The sequence below is a fragment of the Mustelus asterias genome, chromosome 14 (assembly GCF_964213995.1).
Source record: "Mustelus asterias chromosome 14, sMusAst1.hap1.1, whole genome shotgun sequence".
In the NCBI taxonomy this organism is placed as follows: domain Eukaryota; kingdom Metazoa; phylum Chordata; class Chondrichthyes; order Carcharhiniformes; family Triakidae; genus Mustelus; species Mustelus asterias.
Window position 1 is genome coordinate 60,238,769 of NC_135814.1, and position 25,861 is coordinate 60,264,629.

The window sequence follows — 25,861 nt, forward strand, 5'->3', positions numbered from 1 at the left end:
TTTTGGGACTCATGCATTAGAACACCTAGATCCCTCTGCACCTCTGAGTTCTGCAGCCATTCTCAATTTAAATAATACTCTGCTTTTTTATTCTTCCTGCCAAAGTGAACAACTTCACGTTTTCTGTCTGTCTGTTTGCTGTGTTCCATGAGAGGAAAAATATATTTAAAAATTGGGAAATAAAATTATGTCCTTTTTCAACTTTGCCCATCATTTGAATAATAACATTTTGTAACATAATTGATGAGTTCTGGTACAATATGAACTGCTGGGTTTAAGCTTCAGGAAACTACAGTTGTATAAGGATCATGAGATTAAGTTAAATTCTTCAAGTATAATTCTGATTATCTTCTATTTGGCTGTTTGCTTTTCTTACATAAGTTATGCTGCATTTTGTATGCCACTGTAGAGAAATATGTTGCCATGCTGTATGCATATTACATAGAATTACATTATGTCGTAGTCGTAAGACCAAAACGAGACATTCAACGCAATAGGGGCAGAATTTTCCCATCCCACCTGCCATGGGAATTGTAGCGGCGGGGGGGGGGGGGGGGGAAGAGAGACCCTGCAAAGGTTGATTGACCTCAAACGGGAATTTCCGACCTTGGGGTGAGCATGGGCGGAAAATCCCACCCTAGGTCTATGTCAGTGTTTATGCTCTGCTCAAGATTCCTTCCACCTTCTTTCAATCTCACCATACAACAATTTCACTGTTCAAGTTCGTATTTTCAGTTACCAAATTTTGTCATTTGTATTAAAATAATGAAACTGGAAATAGGAAGAAACTGCACAGTGAGTTAAAAGTAAAAATATTTGTTGGCACTTCTTATGTATTACACAATTGCAACAAATGTAAGGACATACATAAGGGCATTACACAAAAAGAATGGTCAACTTACCTTGACCATGTCTTTGATCTTTGAACATTTACACAACATGCTCCACGTCCGTGCGTATTTGTAGATGAATCAGGTCTAACTTTCTTGATCATAATTCCCTGATCCTTTTCTGGAGTTTCCTTACTGATATTGGATAATTCTTTATGTTTTTCTGAAATCAACCACCATTAATAATGTTTCAAAACTATGTAGAAATAAATTCCTCATGCATTATTGTACTCAGTAATGGTAAAGTAAATTGATGTTTTAGATTGTTATAATTCCATATTAAGCTGAAAATGTCTGAAGTTTATCAGCTGTAATGATAAAACATATTTTTACTAGCTATGTAGTAAGATATAGATTAATATACATTGGAAGTGTTTACGTGATGTTTATGTTATCCTTAAAGCATCAGCATGAACCTGGTTAAGCTATAGGTTTCTGAACCCCAAATGCATTTAGAAACAAAGTTGTTCTAGGCAATCTGCACTTTAACGTGTCCATTTCATAGGTGCTATTGTTCAGCTTGAACGGGTACCAGTAATATGTTTGCTCCACTTTGCCAATATGTAATAACATTAATTGAAGAACTGATATTTATCATGAGCTGCAAATTTGATAAATCTGTTAGCTATCGAAAATAAAATGGTTACATTATGTTATATAAATCTTATCTTTTTGTTCTGAATATAGTAATCCAGTCATTAGCATATACTTAACTATAAGCTACACATGGCATAGAGTGTATCATATAATCAATATTGGAAAGTTTTACATTGCAATAAATCAATTATACAAATACCTGTAACAACTATTGAAGCCGAACAGTGCACTTCTCCTTTTACATTTCTGGCAATGCAACTATATATTCCAGTATCAGCTGAGCCTATATTTCTTTTCCTGAATACATAATTTTCATCAAAGTGCTCTCTCTAAATAAAAAAATACACTTTATTAAGCACATTAAATATGTTATTAAACCATATAACCATTAGACTCTAATAACCTGAAATAAAACAAATAAAATCAAATTTAGATGGCTCACATTGGCTTTCTTGCGTGAATGTATCACGTGATCCTTCAACCATGTAATACTTGGTTTTGGTTGTCCTGAAATAATGCAATGGAGTATCAGATCTTCCCCTGTCATTAATACTGAATCACCAAATTTCTTTTCAAAAACTGGAGGTTTGTCTTGTACTAGAAATAAAAATACATCAACTGGTGAGTATATCAGATCGTTCGGCTATGTTAAAATATGTTTTATGATGACATCTTATGAGCACAGCATTTCTTGATCAAAACTTAACATCCACTGCCTCCATCAATTGGTGTACTGTGCATGAGCTACACCGGGTGCACTGTAACAACTTACACAGATTATATCAACAGCATTTTTTTACTTTATAACAGCAACTACACTTCAAAGGTACAGTGGTAGTAAAGCATTTTGGAATGTCTTGGAGCTGTGAATACATATAAGCCTTTATTCTCTCCTCAAAGCTCTACAATCAAGAATTAGATGAACAGAAATTTCATGATAATACTGTCAAATCTCAGGTGCATACCATCTTGACTTGGACCTTGGACATGCATTGATGTTCTGGTAATACCTCTAGGTCAGCATTCAGTCCTTCCTTACTAAACACTGACACAGAGTACCATCACCACAATGAGTGCAGCATTTCAAGGAGAATCCCAGCATCACCTTTTCAGAGCAAATAAGGACGGACAATAAACGTAGCCTTGCTTGTGTCACCCACATCACAAAAACAAATAATAACACTGATAACTTAGAAAACCACCCATCAGCAAAATAATTGTTCCTGTTGATACTTGTATTGAAAATGCATGTACGCCAGATACTGTAAAAGATGAATTTGATATAATTCGCTCCATACAAAATTACATAATTACATGATGAAAGAATAATGAGAGCATTCAGGAAAGTTCATACTATCTTTAAATAATTAATTGATTCATTCATTAAGTGTTTTGCAAGTTGGGCTATGAACACATGCACCTTTGGTGAGTTTTTCATGCCAGTAATAATAATTATAGGACTTCTTCACTTTAGCAGCAGTTACCAACATTGAGTACTCTTGGATTACGTATAATACATACTCTATTCTACTTTTATAATGTTATTAGACATCGACTGAAATCGACTTAATCTGAGTTTCAGAGATTAGTGGGATTCCATTTCCCTGACATTTCATTAATATTCTCAGGTGGCCATAGTATCCCTTCTAATTTACTTTGATTTATTTGCATCCTTTTGGAGGGGAATGACCGGACCATTCCTCTCCAATTATTTCCCTCAAACTTTAGCCTTTATGGGCAGTAGTCTCACTGTAAAGAGGAATATTGATGCCTGCATCCACTCTGCTGGATACAGGCTCAGAGATGCAACTGGTTGAAATTATCACAGATGAATAGTTTCATTCAAGCATTGGAAATCTAATTTAAGATGACATTAATGCTGACCCTCAAGGCACCTACTGAAGCAAGGATAGTCCAGAAACTGCCTCTCCACCAACCATCAATATCCTCAGAAGCTGTGCCTGGTAGCTGGATGCTGAAGAAATCTTCCAGGCTGCCATTGGGTTTTCTACAAGTCATAGGTAATGACTAATACATTTCAAATATGGGCACCTTCTAGGTTGCAAAATACGAAAAGGCATTTTTAGCTATTCATAAGGGGCCATTTCCCCTTGAAGAAAGAACTGTTGAGGGTAAGGGCAATTGAGGGCTATACTTTGAGCAAACATAGGATACCTAGATTTTTTATGCTGATCTCTATCTAACATTTACCAAACTTCTACTTCCACCTTGCTTCCAGCCTCTGCAGCCTCTCTTGCCCATGATTTCTAAGATTTCTTCTTGTTATGGACTCAGAATTTTATGGATTGATGTTCCTTGAATATGATGGTTATGAGTAAGTTTTTCCTTTGGAGAGACAGGAGTACCATGAACATTTTCCTTATTTGTCCATATTGACAAGAGGATCAGATATATTTTCCCTTTAAACAAGTTATCTTTAAAGACTAAAATAAAAGCAAAATACTGCAGATGCTGGAAATCTGAAATAAAAACAGAAAATGCTGGAAAAGCTCAGCATGTCTGGCATCATTTGTGGAGAAAGAAACAGAGTTAATGTTTCAAGTCCGTATGACTTCTCCAGTTTAAGTTTTTTATTTATTAGTCACAAGTAAGGCTTACATTAACACTGCAATGAAGTTACTGTGAAATTCCCCCAGAACTCCAGAACTCTGAGGCATTCATCCTGTTTCTCTCTCCATAGATGCTGCCAGACCTGCAGTGTTTTTCCGGAATTTTCTGTTTTTATATCTTTGAAGACTGTTTTTTTTTGTTATCATTGTTGTGGGTCTTGGATAAGGTTATCTGCATTGACTAAGACTGAATGCTAGGCTGTTGGTAAACTTTATCTTTCATTGAACATTCTAATAACCGTATACAGTAGAAAGCTTACCGTGAGGCTTCAGAGAACTATCTCTCAGCATACTCTGTTGCCATGTGACCTTACATCACAGATTATGTAGACTTTCTATTTACGTACCACGTTAACCTTTTGTACTACATCTCCCCCATGTCTCTAACTCAGTTAAATATATTATTTACATTAATATCTCCTCTAAAGTCTCAGCTTTCATCCCTGGTTCTAAAAGATAAGTGGTGTGGTGGTTTCACCAAGCTCACCAGCCTTGTTCTTAGCTCTCTTGAAAGTTGCCTAGAGTTCAAATTCTCCATGTTCTCTTTTGAATTTGGTCGGGTAGCATGTGAATCTTCAGAGCCTACAGGCTCTCTATTCAAGTTGTCTTCCTGATCATTTGGATAGTTAGTCCATTCCATTGATGGCTTTCTTCTTGTAGTGTTTATTCCAAAATTCTGTGTGATTCTGGTTAAGAATCCAGAGTGATTCTCCTGGTTGGGGTTCTGGTAAATACTGCTGTCTGTGGCATTGATTGTTTGATTTGGATGATACTCTTCCTCCTGCTCTATTATTCTCTCTCTAATTGCCGCTTTGAGAAATGGCATAAAAGTGTGGAGGAACAGGAAGTTGATTTTGTAGTTGCCTTCCTACCTGACAGAGTCATTTAGGGGTTGTTTGAAATTAGCGTTGCTAAATTGATGTTGTCATTTTTCTCCAACAAAACCTTCACTGTTCTTACTCCTCTTCCAGCCTTTACATTAGCTTGTGGATGTCTGGATGAGTTAGTCATGTGGACAGATCCATAGTCTTCTCTAAACTGTTTAAAACATTTGTGTGCAAAATATGGGCCATTTCCTGAAATGACAAGATCTGGAATGCGATGTGCAGCAAAAAATTATTTTAGTGATTTAATGACTGCTTCTGAGGTTGGACCATGAAGATACTTAACCTCAATCTACCTGGACTAATAGTCAACAACTATGAGGAATGTCTTCTCCTTGAGCTTAAAAAGATTCATTCTGAGATGTCTCCTTGGCGTGATTGGCATTAAAGATACCATTAGCAGTTCTCTTTGCTCCTGGCAATGGATTCCACAGGTGAATCAGCTCAAAATTGTTTCCTCTACTGATTCTGAGACCCTTGGCCACCACACAGAATTGCATGCTTAGGTATCCCAGGTGTATTCTCTGAAGGATCTTGAGTCTGAAGACTCTTGTTATGGCCAATCTCTGATCATAAATCAGCAGATCATCTACAGCACCAAAATATCTTCATTGCTTGAAGTATTGCTTTAGGGTGAGATTATCAAGAATTATTCTTGCCATACATTTTCTCAGTCTTCCTTATTTTCAGCACCTGCTTTGGCACCTTTTGAATTTCATTTCACCCCCGTGTTTGTGACGGTAGAAATCTTGTGGTCAATGATATACAGGACAATATATCATAAATTTATGTCCTCTTGTTCAGGATTTTCAACAGATTTCTTAACAATGCATCTGCCATTGCTTGTTGTTTATCTTGCTTAAGTCTGTCCATTTGTTTCTTGCTTGATGCAAGCTGCTCTTCCAGGTAATGAGCTTGTAATTCCTTCACCTGCTTTTCTTCTGCCTATGTTCTGTCAGTTTTCACATAGCTCTATTAAGTTCTGGTCTTTTGTACACTTGTTTCAGTTTTCCCAAGACATTTGAATAATTTTGGAAATTCTGTCCTGAATTATCTTTTTTTTGGCTTCCTCAACATTATAGATGAATTGCAGATCCTTGCAAGCTTTTCATCAGCTTAACAGCAAACACTCTTTGGATCATATACCAGGTTTTCTGTCATTTCTCTTTCTTTATACTAAAGTTTAGCAGTCAACTACCCCTTAAGCTTCTGTTGAATGCCTCCTGGACCATGGAGTCATATGTTCGATGACAGAAGGGATTTTAGCTTTCGCCACTGTTCTGTGTCTGAAAGAACTGAAACTCCTGTTCCAGTGTCTAATTTGAAGTATGTTTTATGTCTGTTGACCGGATATCTGCAATCCAATAGTTCCCATTAAATCCTATAGTTTGTCCCATGAATGGCACTTCATTGTCTCTTTCATCTTCAATTTCCTGAATACTCAATGATTTTATTGGTTTCTCCTTTTCTTCCAGTTTTAGGAGCTTTTTGCTGGGGGTATACAGATTTAAAATGTCCTCTCCTCATAGAGAAATGGCACCCTACATTTTGATGAGGCATTCTTCACATCGGTGCAGCCTTTTCCAACCACAGTGAGAACAGGGAATAATGGTGGTTACTGCCCTCTTTGTACCTGCCCTGTTTTGGACAGGGATACTACTATTTTTGTGTCCTGCATTGTGTCAATCATTTTTTTTCCATTTGATCTCCCTGTCACCTTGAATAAATACACAATTTTGCTTTCTCACTTCTCCATGTCTTGTTAATGGCATGGCCTTTGATAGCATCATATCCTCCCTTGAGTGCCGAAAATCTGATAATCCTTTAAGACTCCTGCAACAATGTGATACCAAATTAATTTCTTTCAGGCGTCCATATTCGTAATTCTCAGCTAGGTGATACAAATCATTAAAGAAGGAACCAATGCTCTTTGCCAGTCATTGGGTATATTTATTGAAGTTCACCCTTTCCATAATGGTGTTCCTTCTAAGGTTGCAAAATGTGTTGAAGCCTTTTATTGCTTCTTTGTATGTTGCTCTCTCTTTGTTTATGCCCTGCCTGCACATTATGTCATCTGCATCACTGCCTATGGTGTAGAGAAGGTTTCTGACTTGTTCCTGCCATTCTCTTCTTCTAGTCTCAAAACGGTTTTATGCCTGGTAAGCCTACTATGCCAATTCTTCCATTTCACAGCCTGATCCAGGCTCTGAAGCCCTCTGGTAAAAATAAGATTTTTTTCCATGGCTTTTCTTCATTCTAACCTTCCTTTGGTTTTTGTTGGCGTTTTCCCAGGCTGTCCTCATCCCACAGTCATTTCTTTTAGTGCTTCTACCAGTTACTGGGCCATTTACTTGGTGTTTTTTTCCATCATGTTTTCTGCTGTGATCTGTTATCATTGTTGTGGATCTTAGATAAAGCTACACTTGGTCTGGATTGACTGAGAGTACAGGAGGCTAGGCTGTTAGTAAACCTTACCTTTTATTGAACATTCTAACTGTATACAATACAAGGCTTAACATGAGGTTTGACATATTGTCATGTGATCTTACATTACTGATGATGTAGACTGTCTACTTACATATTTAATATTAACCCATTATACTAAGTTATAGCTCTTATATGAGTTGATAGAGTAGGTGTTATTTAAGATGGTGTTGGGAGTGTTTTTAGAAATGTTCTTGTTGTATTGCCAAGTTTCCCTAGCACATTGATATTTTTGGGGATGAATGGAGAAAGTACCAATATAGATGTGTAAGGTTACCAGTGTTCAGACTTACTTTTATTACCTGTGTGAGGACAGGTAATCTCTTTTGCATTGTGTGCCAGTCTTAAAATGGTAGAACTAGCATTCACCTCTATCACGTACTTCCATATAATCTGAACCACCCTCCTCTCTAAGTGCCCAGTACTGTATATTTTCTACTTTGAAGCTATGCAGAGATGAAACTAGTTCTGTTATGTAAAACAAATTTTATTCATAGTACTTTAAAATGTCTACTCCATGCTTACTGTTCTTTCTTCCAGCAATTTCTACAGTTTTTTTTTTACTTTTCTCGGAGTACATACCCAGGGTTAATTAATCAAGCACAGTGAGCATCAATAGTAAACAGATTCACATAATCAAACACAAAACAATTGTATATTTGAATATTACACCCAACACTGCTGCTCTTTTTGTCCTCACTTACTAAAAAGGACCTCCATGGATGCCTGGAAAATCTAGAACTTCTTCCAGTTGTTAAGATCATAGAATCATAGAATCCTACAGTGCAGAAAGAGGCCATTCGGCCGATCGAGTCTGCACCAACCACAATCCCACTCAGGCCCTATCCCCATATCCCTACATATTTACCCACTAACCTATGCATCCCGGGACACTAAGGGGCAATTTAGAATGGCCAATCAACCTAGCCCGCACATCTTTGGACTGTGGGAGGAAACCGGAGCAAACCCATGCAGACACAGGGAGAATGTGCAAACTCCGCACAGACAGTGACCCATGCCGGGATTCGAACCCAGGTCCCTGGAGCTGTGAAGTAGTAGTGCTAACCACTGTGCTACCGATGCTTCAGACTACTGTAATTTCATATTGTTTGAGTACTGCTGTCCAGATAGATTTGTGGGTTTTGAGGTAGCTGCAGTAATCTGAACACTACAGCTATCAATTTCCATCTCTCCCAGAGAGGGTAAGCCACAAGCAGTATTACTGCTCCACTTCTGCCTTGTATACCAATTGAGGGTGTTGAGAAGGAATTGTGCCAGGTTAGTAATGGACTGATGTGGTCAGGCATTTGTCCTGTTTTGTTGCTATCCTGCCAACAGGAGGGAAATCTAGTCCAATTATTTCAAAAGAAACTCAAAGTTATACAAGGAAGTCATGTAGAAAATTGAGAAACTGAATAACAGTTTCAAGTTATTGCAATAATAAAATATCTCTTGGATAATGTAAAATCACAGCTTGTGATGATAAGTTGAACAGTATTAAATTATTTTAATGGAAGAGATTTGATGCACTTTTGACATGCATTAGTTAATGTCTAATTTAAAATGAAGTGAGATTTTGCTGGTAGAAAATAAAGTTGTACCTATACTGTGACAATCCCCTTCACAGGGGATTCTTCCTGGACGACCCAGGTAGAATCACAGTAACAATGTCATGGGAACACCTTCAACTTTGAATCACATGTCATCCTGACTTGGGCACTGTTGTTGGATCATTATCTTCAAATTCTTTACCTAATACCACCATGTGACCACCGTCACATAAACTGCAGTGGTTCAAAGACAGGTCCTACTCAGGGCAACCAAGGATGAATGATTAAATGTGACGTTGCCAACATCACCCACATCTTCAGAACAAATCTTTTTTTAAAAACAGATGATCTCAGATTGGTATGCGTCAGTGCAACATCATAAGACCATTAGAAATAAGAGCAGGAGGAGGCCATGTGACCCTTTGAGTCTGTTTCACCATTCAGTAAGATCATGGCTGATTGACTGTAGCCTTAACTCCATTTTCCTAACTTAGCCTTGAATATATTCAATGACCCGCAGATCACTGCTTTCTGGGGAAGAAAGTTCCAAAGATTAATAACCCTCTGAAGGGAGAAATTCATCCGCATCTCTAATTTAAATGGGTGACCCATTATTTTTAAACAGTGCCCCCATAGATCTCGACTCAGTCACAAGGGGAATCCACCTCTCAGCATCTGCCCTGCCAAGCCACCTCCGAAACTTATAGGCCAGAACCTCATCGGACTGGCACTCACCATTGGATTGCCACTACACTCCTTTTCAGATAACCAAGTCAGGAGCTGCACATTTTCCACCTGATCTTTCGTCCCAGGCCTAGTGAGAAATGTAAAGCAGCTCCTGGAGGCGTCAGTGCAGGCAGCAGCGTCGGGGGTAGTGAAACCATACCCACTTTGTACACACCAGCTGCTGTAAACCAGGCACATTTATGGGTCCCAGCCACCTTGAGAAGCTGGGAGAAGGTAAGTTGTAAGGTATGTGGGTAGGGGTTAGGGTGGTTGGTGAGAGGAGGGTGAGGAGGGTGGGTTGGGTGGTCAGGGGGAGGGGATTTAGGTGGTTTGGGTTTTGGGTGGACAGGAAGGGAGTTCAGGATGGAAACCATGAGTGAGGATGTCAAGAGGGTCACTAGGATGTAGAGGATAGTTGGGGGTGAGTAGATGGGGGTCAGGGGTTTAGCTAGTGGGGTGGGTGATAGTTGGATATCAGGGCCTTAGTCAGAGGGTCAGGACTATTGTCAGGCAGGTTGGGGTATAGGCAAGAAGTGAGGGTTGTAGTCAGGGGTGTGGGAGGCTAGCAGAGGGATAGTCAGGGTTGTCAGGAGGGTAGCCAGTGGGTGGGAGATAGTCATGGAGGTTAGGGGTGTAGGTAGGGGATTTAGGGTATAATTGGGACTTGGGGGGCATATTCAGGGGATTGGGGTAGTCGAGGAATGAGGCGGGTATTCAGAGGTTTTGGGTGGGTGTGCATGTGTGGAGGTGGGGGGTGGGGGGCGGGGCAGATGCCAGGTGGTCGGGGCGATTGGGGGTCCAGTGGGGGAGGGGGCGGGTCAGGGGGATTAATACCATAGTTATCAAGGAAGCAAAATTGTTTAACTCCTTCTGACTTTTTCTCATTAACTATTCTCTGATTGAAATCGCAGTATCGGATGGATCTCAGTACAAAGCAATTGTCCATCAGAAGTTTAAACTTCCCAGGCAACCCCTGCGCTGTCCTTGCATGGGGACCTCTTGGACGGGACGAGGTCTCCCAAGTTCACATCTCATTCTTCTGAACTGCAATGAATATAGGTCCAACCTTTCCTCAGAAGACAAATCTTTCATCCCAGGAATCAGCCTAGTGATTCTGAACAGTTTCAACAGCATGCCTAAATTACCTGCCAACTGCATATCACACTGAGCTCAATAGTACAACAACCATAATGTATATTTATATAGCACCTTTAACATAATAAGACATCCTGGAGTATTTCTCAAATAAAATATGACGCTGGGCCACATTAGGAGATATTAGATCAGATGACCAAAAGGTTTTTTTTGAAGAGGTAGGTTTCAAGGAGTCTCTTCAAGGAGGAAAGTAAAGTAGAGAGCTGGAGAGGTGTTAGGAGAGTATTCCAGGGTTTAGGGCCTAAGCAACTGAAGGCACAGGCGCCAATGGTGAAGTGAATAAAATTAGGAATACTGAGGTGATCAGAATTAAATGAGTGCAGATACATTGGTAGGTTTTGGGCATAAGGAGATTACAGAGATGGGGAAGGATGAGGTCATACAAGAATTTGAAAACAAGAATTAAAATTTAGAAATCTAGACATTGCTTAATAAAACAAGGGAAGAGTTATGGGCATGGACACAAGGTGTGTTTGCACCTGACTGAAGTTATAACTTGTTACTTTCCATTACCTTGAGAAATTTGCATATTACGATAACTGTTTTGCTCATTCAAATAAGTTTATAACGCTTCTATGCAAACAGTAAATCCTGCAATGAACTATCATCCCAAATGCTCCTGTCAATCTGTGCGTGCTTATTTGACATTTAAAACAGCTGCAATGACTTGATTAAATTTAGGAGTCTGTTGACCCATCATTAGCGTTAACTCAGTATTGAATTTCAGAACACTCAGATACAAGGAACATAAAAAGAAATTCTAAAACAGGCCATTGATGTAAATAAACTGTTGCACAAGATCTAAAATTGCAGATTGTACATAACTCCTTGGGTTCAAACTTCCTTTTCATACTGGCATTTATTTAAACATCGGTTGAACAAAGAATGGAGTAATATACTTTTCTTCATAATTAAGAATCCAGTTAAAACTAAGTGGTTTTGAAGCAAGGGGAGCTGGAATACTCTACCTAACATCGGGTGGAACAGTAGCAGAAATAGGGCAAGGCATGACAGTAAAGTCTATTGCTGGCTTCCTGCCCCAAAATGGATATCCCTCCCCTTGCCCCTGTTGGAACTGCTTCTTTCCTATCCACCACATGCAGATGTCATCAAGGAAGTGGGATTCAACTTTTTGTACCCCAGATTTTTTAATTTTCTGACTTATCCATATTTAGTATCCACTTCAGAAACTTGTAAGCCATGAAATTTTTAACTAAATTGATGAACTGAAATTAGAAATGAATAAAACTAAACATTCGGTATATTCAATTGGCATCAGTTTTAATTTTTGCGATTATTTTCTTGAGAATGGTGGACATGTTTCAGTTCCCAACAGTGGAAGCTATGAAATTGTATTGTGAATACCAGATCAAAGAACAAAGCCAATTTTAACAATTATTTACTCATTATTTATTACATTTTGACAGCACAACATAAGGTACCATAAATGGTAATGAATTATAACAAAATATTAATATAATTTATAGTCAAATAAATTCAGGTAATTGGAAAATTCAGGCCATTAAAAAATCTTTCAGATTGAATAATACATTCCCTAGCACCTATAATAACCTCGCACAGTCCAAAGATGTGCAGGTTAGGTTGATTGGCCATGCTAAAATTGCCCCTTAATGTCCTGAGATGCGTAGGTTAGAGGGATTAGCGGGTAAATAAGTAGGGATAAGGGGTAGGGCCTGGGTGGGACTGTGGTCGGTGCAGACTCGATGGGCCAAATGGCCTCTTTCTGGACTGTAGGGTTTCTATGATTCTATGACCTGTTTGGCTTCACAGGAAACTTGAAGAACAAGAAAATGTTTGGAGACACTAACAAATAGAAGCAAGTTTCTTTTACCAACTCTGATACCTTTTCAGCAGATTGCAGTTGTAATTAATTATTAATTAATAATTAAATTACTTAAATATTTGTTGGCAAAGATGTATAATATGGTAATGTCAAAGAACAATAAATAATTTTATTTAACATTTAGTCCAAAAGCATGTTCCCATTGCCTTATTGTTAATTACACCTCTCCACTTGAAGGACAAGTTATTGAAAATATATCATTTACCTTTACACTTGCAAATTAATAATTGAATGCCCTTTATTCCCCTTATTATAGGTATGGACTTTTACAACTGCAAGTATCCTGTATATGGATTGTCCTACTGACTGATGGCATAGTGACAAATCTGGTTCTTCCTCAAACACATGCGGGCTGAATTTAGATCTGATGGTGGGGATCATGTGACTGATCTGAAAGTGGGGAAGGGTGACCCCACATTGATGGTCAGCAGGACCCACAGCCATACCTTGTTAGTGGCACAGCTGCTCACCTCCAAGAGCTGCCAGCTCATCATGAGGTCAGCAGCTCAGCAGTATCCAGGAGTAGCAGCCACCACTGGGGCTGCACTTGGAGAAGGAGGGAACAATGATGGACATGTGTTCTCACAACCAGTTCTGTTGGTCTGGGGGTGATATTGGCCAGTTTTGTATGTTGTAAGGATTTGTTCAGCGGGTCTCACAAAGAGGTTCAGAGGCTTGTAAGGTTGAACAGTAGTGTTCACTGATAACAGATAGCTATATACCAATATAAAAAGTATAGGTCAAAATAGGAGCTCACTCCATGTTGACTCCTACTCGAGTCACTTCATACAATTTTGGCCTTTCTGGCTTCCCAGTGTTATATTTGGGGGTACTCCAAAAATGCGCTGGGGAATCCTCTCAGAAGTTCCCAGTTTCGATAATTGTCCAGAAATGTGAACTTCCCCCTGGGTAATTGCGCTGCAAAGCGATTTAAGTAGTTAATTTCAGAATGTTCTGCCAAGGTTACGCTAATAGCTACTCAAGAAAAATTGGAAGAAATAATACCTCCTAACTTCTGCATAACTATTTTAAATACCCAGATAGATCCCTGCATGGAACACTCCCACTCCCCAACTAACCAGCCCTTCCCATGGTATTCCCCATATCCCCAAGGGTTTTCACTCACTTCCTGAGGCCCCAACATCTGAGTCCTCCTACCTCTCCGACCTCCCCTGGCATCCTGACCTCCACCCTCTCCAAACCCCCCTGACCTCCAAACTTCCCGACCACCCAAATCCCATCCACTTAACTTGGACACTTACCTTCTCCCTGACCTGTCAATTTCACTGGGCCCTATAAACTTACTGCTTTATAGCAGCAAGTGCAGTAAAAATAGAGGCGTGACCTTCCTGAATCTAATGCTGCGTTACTGCATTGAGCTCTGAAGGCTCCAAGCAGCTTCGGCCATTGGACATTTCAGTGAAGTTTTCAAGAGCAGGTAATTGCGGAGGAAAAAAGTCTCGTCATTCCAGCGGGCCATCGCTTTTTGACATCAATTGGAAGTTCCAGCCCTCTGTTTCCTGTCCACTGTCACGTGTCTCTCTATATTGTTCTCCAGTTCCACATTAACCTTCGGTATGCTGAACATCCTTACACCACACTGCCCCCAACTCTTCACCCAACATATTCTGGTCAAGTTTGAAGGAGTGCTAGGCCCAGTTGCTTTGGGCAAGTTTTGTTGGCTTGGAGTTGAAATTGTAGGCCGGAATCTTAACAACGTTCACATTGGCGGGATTTTCCCATCCCGCCGCAGTGAATGGAGATTTGACTGACTACCAAATTCGATGACTTTGCTGCAGCGAGAGCGTGGCGTGAATACCAGGTAAGATCGCACTTCTAATATTGTGTTTTTGGCACTTAATTGTCTCCGCCTGATTCACTTTTTGCACCCCTTGGAGTTGAACTTTTCCCTATTGACAACCCATCTGCTTTGTTCGGATACCATAGGCTTGAGGCGTTCCTTCTGGAGTGGGTGTTCACTTCGTTCATTCGTCGGGTGGATTCAGGTTTTCTTTTTCTGTGGGGCCCGCCAGGATCTTTCTGGGAGTCGAAGATATATCTCCATTCTGTTTGAATGTTCCTCATCGAAGATTTCAACCTGCAGTTTGGCTTCCATTGTCACACTACATTCCTTTTTGTGCCCTTGTACCTCTCTGGTGAGTTGATAGTTGCTGTACTCCTGCTCCAGCACTACATTGCTGACATGCGCTTCTGCTAGAAATTGCAGTTTCATTGTCATGGTATTACCAGGTTGTGTAACAGCAACCGTTGGAGCCTGAGGTTTGGGCTCATTGTTCTGTTGCTGGTCCTTCTTATGTGTGTCTTCTGCTCAAAGTACGATGGTACTTATCTAAAGATTTGGCTGGTCTGACCAAAGTTGAACTTCTACCTGCAAGAGAGTTGGACAAACCAACCCTGCAAGAACGAAGACAATTCAGAGCTGAACTCCCAGCTGAGAGTCTCTTTACTGGTGGACCTCCCAGGAATTTGCAGTTCCATGTAGTTGACAACAGAGATTATTTTGACATTGTCTGCCATTTTGAGGCAGTAATGGGAAACACAGTTATCTTTACTTAAGAGAGAAACAGATTGGTTTCAGATGGTGTACAGAACTTCAAAAACTTGCTTGCCACCACACCGGAGTGGTTCAAGGATCATACCTATGACCGTAAGTTGGATTCCTCCAGGGTTATTAAGTGGTGTGTCTGTCATTGGTAGGTCTTTCAGATATGGGTCCTCATCCAAGAGGATCATAATATGGGCTCCTGGGTCTAATTTGAAACAGGTGAGGTGACCGTTTACAGAGATGTCAGTATTGCAAAAGGAGAATCCAGGATCCTTGATCTCACCCAAGAAGGACTTCTTCCTGGTTTGATATCTCAGTCTTCTAGACTGTTTTGGGATTTTCCAGCGCCACCAGCAGCAGACATTGTCACAGGCAGGATGGGAAAATTTAGAGAGTAGCCAGTTGCCCAACAAATTTTCCAGTCCTGTCCGCAATGATGCTTGCTGCTGACGAGGCCAGAAAAACCCCACCGATGCCTTAGACTTGCACAGTTTTCCAAAGTGTCCCAATGGTTGTAGTTGAAACACTATAAAGAGATTGCTAAATATGGCTCTTGCCTGAGGTCTTTCGGCTTCACGGCGTTAATATGCTTTATGTGATCTGATGGATATATCTTCTTTGACCTGGAGTCCCCCTGCACCTCAGTTGCTTAATGAGTGGGCCAGGTGAGGTTGCTTTACATCATGGTTTAACCTCACCACATGAAATGAACTGTTGTTGTTGGTGAATTTCAGACAACCCAATTGTTTGGATTTCCCTTCCTAGAGTCAGATCATCTTTTGCCTGTAGTATGTCTGAAAGGTCTTTATCTGCCACTCTGATGACTATTCGCTCTTATATGAGCTCTGACTGAAGGCTGCCAGAGTCACAGCCTTCAGCCAATATGCATAATTTGCTTATGGAAGAGTTAATGGGTTCTTCAGGTTGTTCAACTCGCTTTCTGAACTTTTCTTGCTCTGAAATGATATTACTTTTTAAATTAAAAAAGGTATTGAAGGATTTCAGAACATTTTCAAACATATCTGAAGATTCATTTATTCTTTGCCTCACAATGTCATTGGCTATCAAACCCACTGACTACAGTAGTCTATTCACTTGTTCAGCCTCTGTATTTTTATCGAATCCTGCTGCCTACATGTATCTTGAAAATCTTTTTTGCCAAAGCCCCCAGTTCTGCGCCTGGTCTGGCCCTTCCCAAATTGATCTGTTAGGATTGATTTTCAGCTCAGAGAAATGAAGCTTTAAATGTTTCATTTCATGATGAGGCACTAACCATTTTTTCAATGTTTCTTGCCGTGCTTGTTGGGTTTTGATGGGCTCCCACAACCTATCAAAGGGATCAATTTCTTGCAGCAAATTGTTTAATCAACGAATTGGTCCCTTTAGAACATTATTGGACTATGTTAGGGCAATTAAAAAGCGATTCCTGGGCTTTGGCTGAGTTCTTAATACTTTGCTTTCAGATGAGCTCGGCTGCCACATGGTATAGCGCTGACCCTGAACGCAGGCTGCATAGTGATTAGCAAGATGGACTGTTCCGACTGACTCATAGCCTGAGCACTTTTACAGGCTAGTTCATGCTTAGAACTGAATTTTTGTTCACCCTTGACTCTGCAATCGCTGGGGATTCACAATGAACCTCTACATACTCTGGTGGAGTCCTTCAGCTGTATAATTGATTTTTCTTCTCCTCTTCAGCCTCCATGTCTGCAATGGACCTTTCTGGTGACCTCCAGCTGTGTCTTCAGTCCAGGTGCACTTCAGTCAAGTTAAGATGCTGTTGCTTTCATTCTTTCAGATTCCAAGGTCCTTCCCAGCTTCTTTGGTTCTGGGTTCCTTTGTTAACTGCAAATTACTGCAAATGCTGGAATCTGAAACAAAAAATAGAAAATGCTGGAAAATCTCAGCAGTTCTGAAAGCACCTGTGGAGAGAGTATAGAGATAATCGCCGGATTTTTACTGGCACTCTCCGTTGGCCTCGGGCAGGATCTTACGAGCCTCAGGCGGGCGAGGTGGTAAAATTCCGGCAAATGTTTCAAGTCTGGATAACTCAGAACTGGAGCCAGCTTTGATGAAGAGACATCCAGACTTCAAATGTTAGCTCTGTTCTCTCTTCATAGATGTTATCAGACCTGCTGAGATTTTCCAGCATTTTCTGTTTTTGGACCATGTTGTAAGTGTTTGTTCAGTAAGTCTCGAAGAGGTTCAGAGGCTTGTAAGGTTGACAGTAGGAATTTTATTGGTAACACCGAACAGCATATATCTCTAAGGTGTGGCCTGAACTAAGAGCTAACTCCATGTTGACTCCTGCTCAAGTGGCTCTATACAACTCCGACTCCTGTCTATGATCATGTATCTCTACATCATACTGTGGGCCGTACTGTTCTTCAGTCCCACATAACCCTTGCTATGCTGTGGCACACTTATATTACAATGGTTACAGCAGACAGCCCTGTTGCCGCTGGGGTGGCCATTGCCAAAGGAGAGTGCCTCCGTAGCCAAAGAGTGCCTGAATAGGAGGGTCCCCCTTCCTGAAATTCCTGGGAAGCTGCCAAGGTTTTCCTGGTCATCTCCCCATATTGCAGAGAGCCTCCTACTACATGCTAAATGCCAGTAGAGGTGGGAAAGGCCCTTAATTGGCCGTTGATTGGCACCCCACTTACCACCTTAAACATTCACTCCCTCCATCACCAACACAGTGGCAGCAGTGTGTACCATACGCAAGACATCCTGCAGCAACTTGTCAAGCATACTTCAAAAGCGCCTTCCAAACCCGTGACCAATACCATCGAGAAGGACAAGGACAGCAGATGCAAAGAAATGCCACTGCCTCCAAGCCACACACCATCCTGACTTGGAAATATTTCACTGTTCCTTCACTATCCCTGGAATTCCCTCACTGATAGTACTGTGGGTGTACCTACACCACATGGACTACAATGATTGAAGGAAACAGCTCACCAGCACCTGGATGGACAATAAATGCTGGCTGAGCCACAGACGTTCATATCGCTTGAAAGAATAGATTGAAAAGAAATGTAACTTCCCTCAATTTCCCTCTGGGCAGGAGGACCATTGCCAGCTTCCCCACTGCTGAAAAATGGTCTGATGGCAGGAAGATGAGGATAATGCCACCCCTCACTTTCTTATGTTTTATTGGCTGCCAATGCCTCCTCGACTAGATCCAGAGGACTAGTAAAATCCAGCCCATCTGGGAGAATTCTTCAGGTTGTCTATACCGTCCACCAATCCCACACTCGCATCATCTCACCATCGCATTAAAGATTGATCTGGCTACTTGCACTCATACTCAGCAGTGATAGGTTAGTGCTGCAATCAAAATTGGTTGTTTAGCAATTGTTTTTATCAGTTCTAGAGTTACCATTCTTTTTGCCAAATTGCGTCCTTGATGCATACGCACACAGATGACATGGGCAATGCTGGACCATCTTGAGTTGGGCATTGTTGCGGGTGCAGGGACAATGAGCCAGGAGTATGCAAAGTAGGGAAATAATGATGTCAAACAGCATGTAATGCTGATTTGACACCAGTGGTGCCCTTTTGGAATGCAACATGCCAGCTGATGCCTTCTCGTAACCTTGCACAGCTGAATATGTGTTCAGTAGTAGGAAGCACGCCCTCACCCGCACTATTTAAAGGGATCATCAGCTACTTTCAGGTCTGTTGCTGATTTATTTCTTTCGGCTGTTGCTGAGTTTATAGAGGAGCTTGGGAGTTTGAACTGTTATTTAAAGTTTCTATAGTCTAAAGGGAGTTGCAAAATCAAAGAGTCACAGCCAGACAGGGGTCACTGGCTAATCAAGTCCATGCCAACTCTCTGGAGAACAATCCAATCAATCCCATTCCTCCACTCTATCTCCATAAATCCTTCAAGTACCTTTCCTATTTCCTTTGGGATTACACTCTTCCCTTCCTTCTCTTTCCCAAAATCTTAAATCTGTGCCCCCCAGTCCTTCTATTATCAACTAATTGAAACAGTTTTTCTTTGTCTATCTCATTAAACCTGTTGCAATCTTGTACACATCTATCAAATCTCCCCATAAACTCCTTGTTTCCAAGGAGAACAGCCCCAGCTTCTCCACCTTAACCTCATAGCTATAATCCTCCATCCCTGGAACTATTCTGGTAAGTTTCCTCTGCACCCTGTCAAGGACCCTCATTCACATCCTTATTAAGAGTGGTAATTGCAACTAAATGCATGCTCTCATTGTGGCGTAACAAGAGCTTCATACAGGTTCAGAATAACTTTCCTGCACTTGCACTTAATGGGTGGCAATCAGAGTTGGATTATCTCTCTTACAATTTTACTTTGAAAACTTTCTATTCTTTTCTGACCCAACCTTTTGATTCAGGCCAGGCAAGAACAGTGCAGGGTAATGCCTTCCTGGAGTGGTCCGTCGTGGACTTCAGAGCTGGATGCAAGAAAGTCACACCTCCTGTTTTACTGCACGGACTGCCATAAATCAGGTAGGATTAAAGTTTCAGGAACTTACAAGCCAGGGGGAAAGTAGGTTTCTCAAGTAAATGATCAGAATTTAGTGGGTTAGGGAAGGTGGGCACTCAGGGGGCTGTCAATGGGTTAGGGTTGGGTTGGGTGGGGAGGCTCATCAGGCCGTGACTGGTGTTGTGTGGAGAGACCCATGGGGCATGTTAGTTGGGGGATAGGGGAATCACGTGGGGATGGTTGTCAGGGGAGTCTCGTGGGGGTGTTGGTATTGGTCTGTACAATAGTCACCCAAAAACTAGAAGTGGTTTTAATTCTTCTAACTTTTTATGGGGAACTATTGATGTAAGAGAGATGGAACCATCTGAAGATTGTGATTTAAATCACATGGTTCCCAGTTCAGGGCAATTGCCTATTGGAAGATTGCAGTTGCAACTGCCGTGCAAAACTCACTGGAAACATCTGAGGATGCAAAATGATTTCCCAGCGCATAAGTGGTGTATCCCCTGTTATACTGTCCTGGAGCTGGAGCTCAGATGTTACTATCCAATGCCTTTATTTATGAAGGACAACATTCTACATGCTTTGCTAACTACTCCCTCAATATATTCTGACATCTTCAAAGATCTATGCACATGCACCTCCAGGTCACTTTGTCCTTGACACACTTTAGAACTTTGTCTTTTAGTCTCTATTGCTAAAAAAAGCAACAATCCCAGCACTGACACTCAGGAAACACCACTGGCTTCCATCAGGTCCAGACCCTGCTGTTTTCTATCTTCAAACCATATTTATTATCCAAGCTGACACGAATCCTCATTTATCATGAGTCTCAATTTTGTTAACCCATTGTGCTAAGCCTGGGCAAAACATTTGCTCTTAGATATGCTCACGGTAAAGGAGGACAGGCTGTTCAAAGTGGGGTGAGGAAGAGGGGATGAGGAGTCTGAGCAACAGTCCGTATCCTCGCAGATGTTGAGGGAGCAACTCTCTAACTGAACCTCAGTGAAGAACAATGTCTGAGAAGTCTCCATTTCACCAAGGAGGTACTCCCTGCAACCCAGCACCCACTCCTGCCATGACCTCAACCTCAAAACAGGGCAAGGACTGCATTGCCAAAGGCTATAAACATGATCATGACCCTATACTATTATGCATCGGACTCCTTTCAAGCTGGAACAGTTGTTACTTGCGACAGCCAATTCAGTATGCACTGTTGCTCTAGGGAGGGCACTGAGGCTTTATTTGGAAAGCATTCCATTCTATTCTCTCTTACCAGAGAGAAACAGGTGGAACATGCATGAGTGGCCACCAAGATCATAGATTTCCTCTTAGTGCAGGCTGACATTAACTGGATACATGTCACTCTGTATATCAATTTTGAGGTGTACCACAGCCAAAAGGAATTTCACTCACTCAATGTCCTGCTGGTGGACAAAGATACTCAGAATATCATGTAGGTCATTGCTTGGTACTCTGGCAGCAATCACGTTGCCTTCATTCTGTGGCAGTCCACTTTACGTATTTGAGCCACCAGGGCAAACCGGAGGATAGTTACTTAGTGACAAATGCTATCTGCTGATCAGCTAGTTTATGACTCCAGTGCATCATCAAGCATGTGTGGACAATATGGGCTGGATATTTGCAGACTCATGGATGCTCTGTGAAGTATCCAAAATGGCAATGAACTTCCCAGATCCAAAACCCTGCCCCTCATGTCTGGCAAAAACAAATTTCCGTGCAAGGGGGAGGTGGGGAGACGGGGAGATGGAAATGGGGATGGGATGTGACACCCAGATGTGGGAAACCCAAAGCTAGCAGAACCATTTAAATTCAGTGCTGAGATGAAACAGACCCTATTTTTGTTGCAGCGAGGACCTTACCCCAAATTGTGAGGGTTTGTACCTTTAGAGCAAGGAGTAAATACTCATGAAGGGAGGATAAAGTATATAGAACCCTCAATCTGTCAAGTTATTTAAATAGCCAAGCCTTCAAAAAATGAAAACAAACTGCCTTTGTAGGTGAGAGTTGAAAAAACTGTTTTAGCAGTTTCAGTGGCTTTTTGTTTCCATAACCCTATGTGATATTATAGCATTATTAATGCTTAACTGCTTTCTACAACCAATTATCATCACAGTGGGAAAGGGTGGGGTTGTAAGTTCGTAGTTTGATTGGCCGCTCAAAGAGGTTATAAATGCTTAGCTGCCTTTGATGGGATGTTATGAATACACCTGTTTTTTTAATATGGGATTAAGTATTTGAGGGATCTAAATGTCTTGAATTGGCTTTCATGAATTAGAGTTTTTAATGTAGTGAAGTGTGGAATAGATATTTAGAACTTTATTTTATTTCATCTTAGCATTGCTCCTGAGGTCTGCCCATGATGGATACTGGGTGAGTTGACATGGAGGGTGTGAGGGCAAAGAGTGGTGGGTGGGGCATGATTTAGCACTAAGTTGGCATAGGGGTTATAAGGAACTATGGGGGGGGGGGTGGGAGCATGGGTTGGCATGGAGAGTATGAGAGACCATTGAGGGTGGGTGATGGTTGTGTGTTGGCACAGGTTGACATCTATAGGCATGGGAAATGGGTTACGGAATGAGGGGTGAGGACTAGAGAGCCTAATGGTTAAGAAAACAATTGGGGCAAGTTCAGAATACCAAGGCTGGCCTTTTAGCTACCCAACAGGCACTTGGCAGCCCTCATGTCCACCTCCTACCTGCATCTGGGGATGGCGGCCTGATTCCATTCAGCATCCTTCCCATCCCATCAGTCAGATCACAGATCCTGCCATTCTGGGTCTGTTTCCCTGAGATTGATGCAATGAACTGGGAAATTTCCTGGCCGTGGGAATGAAAATCCAGACCTATGTGTATAATGAAAGCCGTGCAGCCACATGTCACATGATCGAGAAACCATTAGCATGTTGGAACAATACTCCTGCTGCTTGGAGGGCTCTGAAGGGACCCTGTAGTATTCAAGAGAGTGCATATTAAGATTTGTAGGTGATCTACATGCATGCTTCAGGAGCTCACCATCATGAAGGAAAAGGAGGAATGGCCTGCGGTATCAATGAACGCAACTCCTAATCCTCATTCATCAATAGACACTTTACCATTCCTCTGTCACTGACACACACAGCATTCTCCTGACCACAATGATAAAAATAAAAGCCACCACAAAATAAATATTCCAAACCAAATTTATAAAGCAAAATCCAAAAGTTGACTAATTACTCTTACGTATTCCCTTTGCGCTTGTCTTCTGCTGTTGCATGTCCTAATGCTTCTGTGTAGTACCCCAGGGGCTGCACCAGAATTGGCAGAAGGCTGTTGACATCCAATCCTCTGTACTTCCTAGCATCCTATCGTTCATTGAGCATTCTTTTGCCTTCTTGGTCCTCCCAAAATGCATCACTTCACACTTTTTTAGAGTTAAATTCCATTTGCCACTCTTCTGCCCATCTGATCAGCCCGTCTAGATCACCCTGTAAACCAAGACTTTTCTCTTTGCTATTTGCCACATCACTAATTTTCGTGCTATCTGCAAACTTACTAATCACATCTCCCAAATTCACATCCAGATCATTCATGTAGATTACAAACAGCAAGGCACCCAGCACCAATCCCTGCAATACGCCACTGGGCACAAAAACAGTCAGCCTCCTGCCACTCAGCCAATTTTGGATCCAATTTGCCAAATTGCTCTGGATCTCATGTTGATGTAGATACATCAGCTGCATTTCCCACGTATGCACACCTAGCCCCTCCTCAGAAAATTCAATCAAATTCGTTAGAAATGATGTGAAACTGTGATTGTGAAGTATGATTGATAAAATAGTTTGTAAGCAATGTGTGAGGTTAGTACTTCAGTTATAAGTTATATTCAGTTATAGTTATCATCTATTGATCTTTTCCACAGTGTGGGGCCATTAAGCCTCTTGCAGCACTGCATCAGGTTGTTGAGGCTACTTGCATTAACCACAATGGGCTATGCTCCCGTTGCCTTCTCAGAGTTTGTCTGAAGGGCATCCTTGGCCCCCTGTGGATTGAGGTCAGCTCTTCTTCTTTTCACTTCTTGCATCAAGGCCTCCAATGCTACATCTGAAAATCTTGATGCATTCTCTTCTAACAGCTATGATTCTCTTTTCCTAGCCACTTGCAGCACCTGTTGCAACCAAAATGTACCTTTCTTTTAACAAGTTTGCTTTAAATAGTTACCTTCCCCATATTTGAGCTCTGTAGGCTTCCCTTCTTTGATTCTACTCCTACTTATCCAATAAAGCCAGAAACACTCCAGCAATGGCTTCTCTTCCTACCTCTGCACCATCACTTCGAGAAGAGGCAAGACAAGCAATGGAAATTCCAAGGTAATGCAAATACATTGAGGCACTATGAAGCAAATTTCTGTCACCTTTGCACCAAGGAATGAATGTTCTTTGGATGCAAAGGCGAGGAAACTCCTTCCCACAAAATAACTATTTGGTTTTCCAAGGGCTTGTCTTCTCCATTGGTCAGCTCAGTCGGCTTCCCTTTTGATTTCACTCCTACTTATCCAATCAGAGCCAGAGCATGCCCAGCAAAGTCCCACCCACTCATCATAACTTCTAGAATCCTCCCATCTATAGCCCCTCCTCATCTCTTGCTGCCCTTTGATGATTTCAAACATACACCAGCTTCCACATGAACACTGAAAACACTCTGTCATCTTTTCTACTCCTTCTTTCAATCTCTCCTTGACTCTCAGAGCTCAGACTGCTCAATTTTAAAGTTTATTTATTAGTCACAAGTAGGTTTACATTAACACTGCAATGAAGTTACTGTGAAAATCCCCTAGTCGCCACACTCCCACGCCTGTTCGGGTGCACGGAGGGAGAATTCAGCATGGCCAATTCACCTAACCTGCACATCTTTGGACTGTGGGAGGAAAAACTGCAAACTCCATACAGACGGTGACCCAAGCTGGGAATTGAACCCGGGTCTCTGACGCTGTGAGGCAGCAATGCTAGCCACTGCCACCATGAGCAACAATTTCCTCCAACTAAGCATTACAAAAATAAATCAAAGCCGTATTCTCACCATCACAAAGACTTTATTTGTATCTCCATAACATCATTCATTTCTGCCTCCAGTTCAGCCTTATTGTGGCATTTTCTCATTCATGCCTTTATTCTTTCAAAAGTTGACTATTCGAATGCTTTGCTGGCTGGTCTCCATGCTCCACTTCCTGGAAGTTTTAGTTCATGTAAAAGTTCTGTTAACCATATCCTATCCCACACCCCCAAGTCCCCATTCAACATTATTTACTGTCCTGCTTTGATTCAATGTACCTCACCCAAACTTTAAAATTCTATTGTCTTTAAATCTGTATGTACATGGCCATATCCTTCACTATCTAACGTCTGCCAATAGTGCAAGCCGCCCACACATCCCAAACTCTCAGTCTGGGTATATTCTTTTCAGCCTAAGCTTCACATTCTAGAATTCCCTCCCTAAATCTTTCCATCTACTTCAAAAGACCTTTCTTAAACCCCAACTCTATGATCATACTTTTGATCATTCCCTCTAATATGTGGCTCTGCAACCATTTTCTTTTCTTTTGGCCGTATGAAGTGCCTTCGAATTTATTTTTCTACAATGAGGTTACCCTTTGCATTGGCTTGGATGCAATCTGAAGACTAGCATGTCATCAGACTTAGTGTTTGGGTTTTGAAATGCCTACATGTCACATCTGACAGCACTGATGAAGTACTGCGGTCCTTATACATGAAACATGGTGTTCAGAAGTGGGGATAAACCAGATTTTTGAATCCTGCAAATGCTGCAGATAAGACACTGAGGATTCAAGCACACTGAAAGGTTCAAATGTGCAAAAAAGCTCCTGAGACAAGGACAAAGGAAAATGACTGCAAACAAAATGCTGACTACAGCGAAGACACAGCGAAGAAAGGCACATAGAAAAGTTTAAAATCTGCAGAAAGCTAAGAAAAAAGAGAGAATGGAAAAATATGCACAAAAGGACAAAAGGAAAGCAAATACATCCCAAAGGCT

The 25,861-nt window shown here is 41.3% G+C and overlaps 1 protein-coding gene and 1 long non-coding RNA gene across 2 annotated transcripts in view; one reads left to right on the forward strand and one right to left on the reverse strand.

Annotated features, from left to right (window-relative positions):
* Window positions 1–9,934, reverse strand: part of LOC144503721 (titin-like) — a 350,880-nt gene extending 340,946 nt beyond the window's left edge. The window contains exons 1-4 of the mRNA XM_078228491.1: window positions 9,771–9,934; window positions 1,930–2,084; window positions 1,687–1,816; window positions 903–1,053 (exon numbers count right to left, since the gene is read on the reverse strand). Of these exons, the coding sequence (XP_078084617.1) occupies window positions 903–1,053; window positions 1,687–1,816; window positions 1,930–2,034 (386 nt within the window). The 5' untranslated portion in view covers window positions 2,035–2,084; window positions 9,771–9,934. The remainder of the gene's footprint in view (window positions 1–902; window positions 1,054–1,686; window positions 1,817–1,929; window positions 2,085–9,770) is intronic.
* Window positions 9,798–25,861, forward strand: part of LOC144503727 (uncharacterized) — a 43,054-nt gene continuing 26,990 nt past the window's right edge. Inside the window, exons 1-2 of the long non-coding RNA XR_013499553.1 lie at window positions 9,798–9,995; window positions 19,720–19,834. This is a non-coding gene — a long non-coding RNA (uncharacterized LOC144503727). The remainder of the gene's footprint in view (window positions 9,996–19,719; window positions 19,835–25,861) is intronic.